The sequence below is a fragment of the Saimiri boliviensis genome, chromosome 10, assembly GCF_048565385.1.
Source record: "Saimiri boliviensis isolate mSaiBol1 chromosome 10, mSaiBol1.pri, whole genome shotgun sequence".
NCBI classification, from domain to species: domain Eukaryota; kingdom Metazoa; phylum Chordata; class Mammalia; order Primates; family Cebidae; genus Saimiri; species Saimiri boliviensis.
Window position 1 is genome coordinate 107,807,333 of NC_133458.1, and position 12,517 is coordinate 107,819,849.

General features: G+C 34.6%; 1 protein-coding gene across 1 annotated transcript in view; it reads right to left on the reverse strand.

Annotated features, from left to right (window-relative positions):
* SPMIP7 (sperm microtubule inner protein 7) overlaps positions 1-12,517 on the reverse strand; it is a 52,978-nt gene that overhangs the window by 31,727 nt on the left and 8,734 nt on the right. The window contains exon 3 of the mRNA XM_003930804.2: positions 172-248. Within this exon, the coding sequence (XP_003930853.1) occupies positions 172-248 (77 nt within the window). The remainder of the gene's footprint in view (positions 1-171; positions 249-12,517) is intronic.

The following is a 12,517-nucleotide window of genomic DNA, read 5'->3' on the forward strand; positions in this document are numbered from 1 at the left end:
AGACTCTTCCTTGAATGTTTATTTATTTTAGCTGTCAGTGTAAGTAAATGTCTGTGTTTGATATTCTCTGGGTCACTCATAAGATCCATTATTGTAGACATAAAGAGGATGTGTCATGAAGGAAAAAGAAATATATTCCAAAATCAAAATTCCTTGGGAAAAAATGCTTACTTTTGTGTAGAGGACTTGTAAAATGAGTCCTTCGCATTACATTTCTTGTTTGGTTGAACAAGTGGTTCACCTTCAACCTAGAAGGCATAAAAAATAAGTTTAAAGAGACCAAATATAAATGGAAATTGCTATTGTTTTCTATTCTTCATGTTTTCTTTTGGGTTCCTCTTTCTTTCTATTTCTTCTTTCAAGCATCTCTTAGATTAACCAGATTTAACACTTCCCTACTTTTCCTCTTCTGCTTAAGGAATTTACAATGTTTTATTGTCATACTCATTAAATTAAAATTCACAAAATGTATATTAAAGTTAATGGAAAGTAAGAATTTAAGAGAAAGCTCTTGAACTGGAAACATCAGCAAATATTCAGTTTTAGCAAAATGTAATTAAAACATTTTTAAAACGTATTGTCCTGTCTTCTAATAGGACATAAGGAGATTAGTTATGAGATATTTTCCTCTATCTTCCACTGATTTTATCAAAATTAATTAACTAATTATTGTTATAATCATTATGATCTTTAATGGTTACTATTTATTTTAATTTTCAATGTTATTTTACCAATTCTTTGCCTCCTTTTGCTTTTTTATTGTACTTGTTTTTTCTCCCTCAGGGACTTGGTTCCATTTTCTTTTTGCTGAAGTTTGCTTTTTATTAGTTGTTTTACAAATGTAGACTTTTTCTAGTTCTATTTTTAATTCACCCTCAGTTTTGAAAAACGTTCTAACTTTGGTTTAGAATTTTAGTTTAATTCTAGTTACAATTTTCTAGTAACAAATTTATCTCATTGACTTTGAGGATGTATTGTTTTTAAAATACACAGAGTTTAATTGTTTGCAGGTATTCTGTTTTTCTCCCTTCTGCTTATATGCTTATATTTAGGATATTATCTTTGTCTTGAGTTTTATTTTTTTTTTTTCAGATTCAACATAATTTGTTTAGGAGAGGATATATTTTTGTTCATCTGGCTTAGGACTTGACTTGTTATACTTCTTCGATCTAAGAATTCATGACTTTCATCAAATAGTTCTCCATCTTTATCTATTTATTGTCAATGAATTATCATTATTCTCTTCTTTTATAATGACTGTCAGACAAATATTGGACTTTTCATTCTGTCCTTCATGTCTCTTAATTTTTGCATTTCTTCATCTCTAACTTCCATATGTACCTTCTGTTCTGCTACTATCAGCTTTCATATTTTTATAACATATTTGTATTAACACATAATAGATATGAGAATTTGGGAGGGTACATGTGATAATTTGATACATTCATATAATTTGTAAAAATCAAATCTAGAATAATTGGAATATCCATCACCTTAAATATTTATCTTTTCCTTAAGCTAGAAACATGAATTATTCTCCTCTAGTTATTTGAAAATGTTCAACAGATTATTGTTAACTATAGTCACCCCACTGTTAGGTCAAACATGATCTTATTTATTGAATCTAACTGTATATTTGTACCTATTAATGAACCTTTCTTTATCCCACCTCCACAATCCCTTTCTTGGCCTCTGGTAACCACCAATTTCCTCTTTATCTTCATGAGATCCACCATTGTAGCTTTCACATATCAGTGGAAACAAGCAATGTTTGTCTTATGTAGTTGGCTTACTTTATTTAACATAATGACCTCCAGTTCCATCCATGTTGGTACAAATGACAGGATTTTATTCTCTTTTATGGCCAAACAATATTCCATTGTATCTATATACTCCATTTTCTCTACCCTTTCATCCACTGATGGACACTTAGGTTGACTCCACATTTGGCCTAATGCAAATAGGGCTGCAATAAACATGGGAATGTAGATATCTTTTATATATATTCCTTTCCTTTCTTTTGGATATATACTCAGTAGTGGAATCACTGAATCATATAGTACTCCTAGTTGTAGGATTTTGAGGAACCTCCGTACTGTTTTCCATAGTGGTGTACTGATTTACATTTCTACCAACAGTGAATGAAGATTTCCCTTTCTCCACATCCTCACTGGCATTTGTTATTCCCCGACTTTTTAATAAAAGACATTTTAATTGGTGTGAGATGATATCTCATTGTGGTTTTTTTTTTTTTTTTTTTTTTTTTTTTGAGACGGAGTTTCGCTCTTGTTACCCAGGCTGGAGTGCAATGGCGCGATCTCGGCTCACCGCAACCTCCGCCTCCTGGGTTCAGGCAATTCTCCTGCCTCAGCCTCCTGAGTAGCTGGGATTACAGGCACACGCCACCATGCCCAGCTAATTTTTTGTATTTTTAGTAGAGACGGGGTTTCACCATGTTGACCAGGATGGTCTCGATCTCTCGACCTCGTGATCCACCCGCCTCGGCCTCCCAAAGTGCTGGGATTACAAGCTTGAGCCACCGCGCCCGGCCCCTCATTGTGGTTTTAATGTGCATGTCTCTGATTAGTGATGCTGGGCATTTTTTCACATATATATGTATGTGTATATATGTATATACATGTGTATGTGTATATATGTATATACACATACATATATATGTGTCTATCTATATAGATATAAACGTATCTAGATGTATAGATATAAATAGATATAAATCTATCTATATCTATATATAGATATCTATATAGATATATAGATATCCATGTGGATATATCTATATAGATATCTATATAGATATCTATATATCTATAAATAGATATAGATATATCTATAGATAGATATCTATATAGATATCTATATATCTATAAATAGATATAGATATATCTATAGATAGATATCTATATAGATATCTATATATCTATAAATAGATATAGATATATCTATAGATAGATATCTATATAGATATCTATATATCTATAAATAGATATAGATATATCTATAGATAGATATCTATATAGATATCTATATGTATAGAGATATCTATAGATATATCAATATAGAGATATATATGTGTGTATATATATATATATCTATATATACAGATAGATAGAGATATATATATGTGTGTCAAACAACTCTATCTGTCTACATATGTATATAAGGAGCTCAAACAACTCTCTCTCTTTCTCTCTCTATCTATCTACCTATCTTATTTTCTGTATCTATTCATCTGTCTATGGACACTTAGGTAGAAAATAACTTTTGGCTTTTCAAATTTTTTCTTTTGTGAATCTATCCCCCATTTCACCATTTCTATTATTATCATTTTTTAGTTTTCTTCCTTCTTATTTTTTGTTTAATTTAATCATTTTTCTAGTTTCTTTTTTTTTTTTCTTTTTCTTTTTTTGAGACCAAGTAACACCTTGTCACTGAGGTTGGAGTGCAGTGGTGTGATCTTGGCTCACTGCAATCTTCACCTCCTGGGTTCAAGTGATTCCTGTACCTCAGCCTCCTGTGTAGCTGGTATTACAGGTGCCTGCCATCAGGTCTGGAGAATTTTTGTATTTTTTAGTAGAGATAGGGTTTCACCATATTGGCTAAGCTGGTCTTGAACTCCTGACCTCAAGTGATTTACCTGCTTGGGCCTCCCAAAGTACTGGGACTACAGGCATGAGCCACCACACCCAGCCACCAGTTTCTTAATATTGAAATATTATCATTAATTTTAGATCTTTCTCATCTTCTAAAGTAAGCAAGTAAGGCAAATTTTTCTTCTTAGCAGAGTTTTATTTTATTTTATTTATTTATTTATTTATTTTTAATGTGATCTGAAAAGATTTTCTTTTATAGGCCAGGTGTGGTGACTCACTCCTGTAATCCCAGCACTTTTGGAGACTGAGTTAGGCAGATCACTTGAGGTCAGGGGTTTGAGCAACATGGCGAAACCTGACCAACATGGTGAAACCCCGCCTCTACTAAAATTACAAAAATTAAGCTGTGTGTGGTGGTGCACACCTGCAATCCCAGGTACTTAGGAGGCTGAGGCGGGAGAATCACTTGAACCTGGGAGGCAGAGGTTGCAGTGAGCCAAGATCACATCATTGCAGTCCAGCCTGGGTGACAGAGTAAGCCTCCATCTAAAAAAAAAAAAAAAAAAAAGACTTTCTTTTATCATTTGGTAGCACACATGTTCTTACATCTCAGTTTTCTTCCATATCAAATAATATATCTTTGTTCTCAAGAAAGTAGCCAATACCTGGAAATTTAATAGCAATAATAATAACCAAAACCTCAATAGCTAATAGCTCTTGAGCACATATGCACCAGGTACTCTTGTACCAGGCACTCTTTTTAGTGCTTTAAGTGTAATTAATTCAACTGATCTTCTCAACCACCTCATGCAGTAGGTACTGTTATCATCAACTTTTTGCAGGTAAGGAAACCGAGGCATAGAAAAGTGATTAGCTTAGCTTGACATGACAGAACTAGTAATTTGGGAGCTGGGAGTCTAACCCAGGCAACATGGCTTCAGAGCCTGTGCTTTGATCCCCTCACAACTGTAGCCAAACTATACAGGTATAGCATAGTCAAATTATGCCTACAGACAACTGAAGAAGAGAATTGAAACCAGAATGGATCATGAAAGCAAGTGCCAGCGTTGTGTCAATTTATCTGCTTCTGCAGTACAGGAAAAGAGAATCTTCCAAGCATATATTCTTGGTATTTGACACTTTACTATATCTCTACCAGTCTTCAAAATGGAAAAGTGGAGCTCCAAATTCACATTCACTTGAATTTTCATTGTATATAATGCTCTACAGTATTTATAGCCTAAATCACAGTGAATAGTATCCCATCAGCTCAGCTGTCTTACCATCAACTGTTCAGCTGAATGAAAACAATGATCATAAGTGGAGCTGAGATAAGATAGAAACTCATTGACTCTGAGATATAAGGCTGGGATAATTATTTCCCATGAAATGAACCTAATTTTCTTTTTTTTTTTTTTTTTTTTTTTTTGACCAGGATGGTCTCGATCTCTTGACCTCATGATCCACCCGCCTTGGCCTCCCAAAGTGCTGGGATTACAGGCTTGAGCCACCGCGCCCGGCCCACAGAAACAATTTTTAAATTGCTTTTTTTTTTTTTTTTAAAGAATGAAGAAGAGGAAGAAAGAGAAAGAGGAAGAGGGAGAGAGAATGGGGGTATTGCTTTGTTGCCCAGGCTAGAATGCAGTCTAAATATGGGTATGCCTATAATTGTCCTTAATAATGGAGACATGAAAGAAAATGAGGGAAGAGAGTAACAAACAAGGAGCCAACCAACATTTCGTTTAAACTTCTAAGTTGATATGATGTGGTACTGATGAGAGTGTATATTTTGTGTAAAGTGGAGAGTTCTATAAATGTTAATTATGTTTACTTGTTCCAGATCTGAGTTCAAGTCCTGGATATCATTAATTTTCTGTCTCATTGATCTGTCTAAAATTAATGTTGAAGTCTCCCACTATTATTATGTGGGAGTCTAAGTCTCTTTGTAAGTCTTGTATGTCTGGGTATTCCTGTATTGGGTGCGTGTGTATTTAGGACCTTTAACTCTTCTTGTTGTTGCATTGATTCTTTTATCATTATATAATGTCCTTCTTTGCTTCTTTTGATCTTTGTTGCTTTAAATACTATTTTATCAGAGGCAAAAATTGTAACTTCTGCTTTTTATTTATTTATTTTTGCTCTCTAGTTGGTTGGTAAGTCTCTCTCTATCCCTTGTTTTGAGTCTTTGTGTATCCTTGAATGTGAGATGGGTCTGGATGCAGCATACAGTTTTAGTTTTTTGTCCAAATTGCCTGTCTTTGAATTGAGGAATTTAGTCAATTTAAATTTAGAATTAATAGATATATGTGAGTTTAATACTGTCATTTAATATTAGCTGGCTATTTTGCCCATTAGTTGATGTAAATTCTTCATTGTATTGATGTTCTTTACTTTTTGGTATTTTTTAGAAAGGCTGATACTGTTTGTTCCTTTCTATGTGTAGTGGTTCTTTCAGAAGCTCTTGTAAAGCAGGCCTGGTGGTGATGAATTCTCTGAGTGCTTGCTTGTTCACAAAGAACTTTATTTTTCCTTCACTTTTGAAGCTTAGTTTGGCTGGATGTGAAATTCTTGGTTGAAAATTCTTTTCTTTAAGGATGTTGAATATTGGTCCCCAATCTCTTCTGGCTTGTAGGGTTTCTGCTGAGAGATCTGCTGTTAAGTCTGATAGGCTTCCCTTTGTGGGTAACCTGACCTTTCTCTCTGGCTGCCCTTAGTATTTTCTCCTTCATTTCAACCCTGGTGAATCTGACGATTATGTGCCTTGGAGTTGCTCTTCTTGGGGAATATCTTTGTGGTGTTCTCTGTATTACCTGGAGTTGAATATTATCCTGCCTTACTAGGTTGGGAAAATTTTCCTGAATAATATCCTGAAGCATATTTTCCAGCTTGGATTCATTCTCTTCGTCACATTCAGGTACACCTATCAGGCGTAGATTAGGTCTTTTCACATAGTCCCATATTTCTTGGATACTTTGCTCATTCCTTTTTATCCTTTTTTCTCTAATCTTATCTTCTAGTTTTATTTCATTGAGTTGGTCTTCGACCTCTTATATCCTTTCTTCTGCTTGATCAATTCGGCTGTTAAAACTTGTGCATACTTCACATAGTTCTCGTATTGTGTTTTTCCGTTCCATCAATTCACTTATTTTCCTCTCTAAATTTTGTACTCTTGTTGACATTTCGTCAAACCTTTTTTCAAAGTTCTTAGTTTCTTTAGATTGTGTTAGAACAAGTTCTTTTAATTCACAGAAGTTTCTTATTATCCACGTTTTGAAGCCTGCTTCTGTAATTGGAACCCACTCGTTCTCCATCAAGCCTTGTTTCGTTGCTGATGAAGAACTGGGATCCCCTGCTGAGGAAGAGGCGTTCTGATCTTGGGTATTCTCAGCCTTTTTTGACTGTTTTCTTCCCTTCGTTGTAGATTTATCCATCTGTGGTCTTTATAATTACCGTCTTTGTAATTGGGTTTCTGAGTGGACGTCCGACTTATTGATTCTAAGCGCCGAAATCTGAGCAACCCACTGCGCCGACCAAATCAGCGGCGTTAAGATTGGTGGTGCTTTTCTGACTCTGCACCAGGAACCGACGCTCTGAGGCGCCGGCAAAACCGCCTCGCCGGTCACAAGAGTCGCGCTGGCGACCCGTGGGGCTCCTCCGCTGGGAATCTCCTGGTGCGTGAGCAACAAGAATTCATGTGAACGTGTGGCGTCCTCTCGTTCTTTGCGTTTTCAGTGGGAGCTACAATCCCGAGCTGCTAGTGATCTGCCATCTTGGATCTCTCTCCCTTAGCAGAGTTTTAACTGCATTATATAAAATCTGGTATGTTTTATTTTGCACTCAGTTTAAATATTTCTAATTTATCTTGTGACTTCTTCTTTGACCTGTGGGTTATTTAGAAGTGTGTTTAATTTTAAAATATTTAATATTTTCCCAGATGTCTTGTGGTTATTGATTTTTAATTTGACTCTGGTGGCTAAAGAACGTATGTGGGATGAATTCAATACTTTTAAATGTATTAAGACTTGTTTTATGTACTCACATATTATCTATAGTAGTAAACATCTCATGTGCGTTTGAAAAGAATACTTAGCATTTGTTTGGTGTAATGTTCTATAAATATCAACTACCTGAAGGTGACTGATGTGTTGTTTAGATTGATGTATTTACTAGTTGTTTTTCTAGTTGCTTCATCAAGTACACAAGATGTTAAAACCCCCTAAGGTGATCGGTGGAATTGTGTATTTCTCCTTTTTTGGTCTGTTATTTTTGCCTCATGTATGTTGCACCTTAGTACTAGATGCACATACATTTATGATTGTTAGGTTTTCTTGACAAATTTACCATTTTATAACTAAGACATGACTCTCTTTATGTTTTGTAGCACCTCGAAATCTATTTACTCTGATCTCAAAATAGCCACTACAGCCTATTTATATTTTATTTACATTGTAGGTATTTTTCATTGACTTACTTTCAATGTATTTGTATCTTTATATATCAAGTATATCCCTTGTAGGTAGCATATAGCTGTGTCTTGCTTTATTATCTATTCTGACAATGTCTACTTTATAACTGGAATGTTTAGTATATTACCATTAATGTAATTAATGTAATTATGATAAATTTGGATTAAGTGTAGCATTTTATTACTGGCTTCTGTAAAACCTTACATTTCTGTTTCTCTGTTCCTTTTCTTCTGCCTTTTTGGGAATTATTTAAATTTATCTTTTTGCTTTTTTAGAGTTCCAATTTAAGCCATCTATTGGCTGTTTAGGTAGACATCTTGACATTGCACTTTAGTGACTGCTCTGGAGAAAATAATGTGCAGCTTTAACTCTCCACAGTTCACTCAGAGTTAACATATCACTTCCCATAACGTGTACAAACATTGCAACCTTATGTTAATTTATCACAAGCTTTCATCTCTTACTCTACAGTTGTCATACATATATTCAGAGCATAATATTATGCCTTTATTTAAAACAATCATATGGACTTTAAATAAATTAAAAGAGAAAAAGTAATATTTTATTAGGCAGGATTTCTTTAAGTGTACATCTGCTGGCAATAAATTTTCTTCATTTCTTTACTTGAATTTTTTTAATCCTTTTAATATATTCACATTTAAACCCCCGAATATATCCATGTTCAAATCTCTGGAACCTGTAAATATGTTACTATTAAAAAGAAAGGCCAGGCGTGGTTGCTAATGCCTGTAATCCCAGTACTTTGGGAGGCTTAGGCGGTGGATCACCTGAGGTCAGGAGTACAAGACCAGCCTGATCAACATGGTAACAACACGACTCTACAAAAATACAAAAATTAGCTGGGCATGATGGCAAGTGCCTGTACTCCCAGCTACTTGGGAGGCTGAGGCAGGAGAATCCCTTGAACCCAGAAGGTGGAGGTTGCAGTGAGCTAAGATTGCACTAGTGCACACTCCATCCTGGGTGACAGAGTGAGACTCCATCTCAAAAAAAAAAAAAAAAAAAAAAAAAAAAGCAAAAAAGAACCTTAGACAAATTAAATTTAACAGAGTTTAATTGAGCAGGAAAAAGGATTCGTGAACAAGGTAACACTCAGCACAAAAGCAGTTTAGAGAGTTCTACTGCAAAATGTGGGCAGGAAATATTTATAGCCTCCTTGGTTACAGTTCAGTGTTTGCCTGAGTTTAACATGTTTGGCTGGTTTGTAGCCTGTGATTGGCTGAAAGCTTGGCTGCTATGATTGGCTGCAACACAGCTGCATGTTGTAAAAATTTACTTACAAGTTGTTAGGTTGCCGTTGGTTCACATATAATTTAGATTACAGTTAATTACATACATAGACTAGTTTCAGGCCAAATCTAATTTAATTTAACAATTCTTCTCTTTTGCTCAATCACTCACTTTTGAGAGATTGACCAAAACCTTGGTCACTGACACTCCTTTCTGTCACCTTCATAATGGATTATTTGATATCTGTATAAAATTAACAATTCATAGTATGAAAATACTTGAATGATTATGTTTCCTCATGTTTTTGTTACTCTAACTGTAACAAGATCTTTTGATGTACAACAATGGCTACATATGAGCATTTAAGATTCTTAAGGAATATGACACGTGAGGGAGGCCACTATAATGGCTATCAGGAGGATAATATAAAGGAACTGAAGTATGCTATTTAACAGGAATCTCCATGAACCGAACTCATCAGAACAAACAATTCAAAATTCAGGCAATAAAGACAGTTCAGCAGTATTTAAGTCTTGCTGGTCATAGTCTGTGTTTGGGGTGGAGTGGCAATTAAGAACCGTAGTTTGTTGTAAAATGGTCTGATTTAAATAGATATCTATTTGAGTAGTTAGCCTGGTAATATGAATCATAGTAATCTGGAGATGATTAAATGAAACATAGAGATGAGAAAATATTAGACTAGACAGGTTTGCCATCCACCATTCGGGATGCCTGCAAACCAGCTGTTAGCTACTCCCATAAACATATCATGTGTTTCTTTCCCATGAGAAATGTCCCTGGTGCATTTGGTGGCAGTGTCTACAGGAACAGCAGTGTTGGCTACGTTTTAAATTAAGCTTTTCATAATTTAACCAGGGGAGAGATAAGTGCGGCAGTCAGTGGGAAATCAGTATATTTGCATGTTTTCTGGTTGAACAGAAGCTTTGCATAGAACCATATGGAAGGTCCCAACATAAGCCAAGAAGAGATCTAAAACTGTAGGGTGTTCCATTAAGTGTTTTGGCTGAATATGATACTTTTTATCCACCTTCGCAAAAGTGGCTTCTACCCATTTGAACCCTGGGAAATATAATTGGCTACAAATTTCAATTTTACTTTAAGTTCTGGGTACATGTGTAGAGCATACAGGATTGCTACATAGGTATATACATGCCATGGTGGTTTGCTGCCTCCATCCCCCGTCACCTACATTAGGTATTTCTCCTAATGTTATCCCTCCCCAATCTCCCCACGCCCTGCTATCTCTCCCCTAGCTCTTTACCCCACAACAGACCCCAGTGTGTGATGTTCCCCTCCCTGTGTCCAGGTGTTCTCATTGTTCAACAACCACTTATGAGTGAGAACATGCGGTATTTGGTTTTCTGTCCTTGTGTCAGTTTGCTGAGAATGATGGTTTCCAGGTTTATCCATGTCCCTGCAAAGGACATGAACTCATCCTTTTTTATGGCTGCATAGTATTCCACAGTGTATATGTGCCACATTTTATTCTTTTGATTTCATTTGATTTGTTTGATATTGCAGAATATAATTTATCTCAGTGAATGTTCTGTGTTCCATTGTTGCTTGTATCAATTAGATCGAGTTAGTTATGTTTTTCATATGTTCCATATCCCCTTTTTTCCTATAAACTACTGAGAACAGAGTTTTGAAATACCTACTAACTGTAAATCTGCCTTTCAGTTCTATCAGTTTCTGTTTCATGTGTTTTGAGTTCTGTTATTAGGTGCATATACATTTTATGGATTGGTCCCTTTCTTATTATAAAATATCTGAGTCCTTAGTAAAATGTCTTGTTCTGAAATCCAGTTTGTTGGCTATTATTGCAGCTAATTCTGCATTTATTTGACTAGCTTTTGAGTGATATATATTTTCACACCTTACCTGAAATTTCTATTTGTATTTCACATGGTTTTCTTGTGGACAGCATATAGTAGGGTCTTAATTTTTCATCCAACTAACAATGTGTGACTTTTAAGTTCATTTTATTAAATTCTATTTAACAATGGACATAATTTGGTTTCAATCTATTTTTGTTTTCTATTTGTTTTCTTTATTTTCCTTTAGTGTTATTCTTTTGAATTAGTTAATAATTTTTTTAATTTTAAAATTTAATTTTATCTCCTCCCATGAGCTCACTATGTATGGTTTTTAAATGTTTTTCTTTGCTGCCGTTGCTGTCTCTGGGATTTACAGCATGGATATTTTACAACATTCATCTTTAACTCCAGGGTTTACACGATAATATTACACCATTTCAAAAATAGTGTAAAAAAGTTAAAACAGCATATGCTCATTTTCTTTGTTGTCTCTTACACTACTGTCACACAATTCACCTTTTTAGGTGCCATTAACCTGAAATGCATTACTATCATTGTTCTTCTAACAGTGATATTTTAAAGAACTACAAGATGAAAATCGTATTTTATAGTTACCCATATGTTTACCATTTCTGTTCACTTCAATTTATTTCATTGTGTAAACTTGAATTTCCGTATACCTTTTTTCTTCTGCCTAAAGTAATTCCTTCAGGTCTGTTCTCTCAGCTTTGTTTTATTAAAATGTTTCTATTTTGCTTCTAATTTTAAATATTTTTATTGTTAGTTAACATCTTCTTAGCTTAATTTTATTTATTTTTGTTAGTTAAAATATGTGCCTTTGTTTTCTTCTGGCTTACACAAACTGACAAAAAGCCGGAAGTCATTCTTACAAGTGTTCCTTTGTACATATCTTTTCTCTAACTGTTTTTAAGATGTTATCTTTTTCACTGTTTGTCAGTAATGTCGTTGATGTGTTTTGGGCATAATTTTAAAAAATCTTTATACAGATTAAAATTTATTGAACATCTTGGGTCTTCAGATTTATAATAACCCCCTTCAGCAGGAGTCATCATAGCTGAAATCCACCAGTTTTTATTGCTGTCTATCAAAGAGGCAATTACTTTTTCTAAACCTGTGTTTAAATCTTCTCTAGCAGTATCTGAAATTTATGTCTTATTTTCTATGGTTCACATGCTTGTTAACTATTATTTTGGTGCCATATCATGGTAGTATGGTATAATCTTTTGGGGAATCTAGAGTTTTCTCTAATATAGCATCTCTTCCACTTTCTCATTATACGCCTATAGACTCACATGTACACATTAGGTGTCTTCAGTTTCTTTACGTTTTC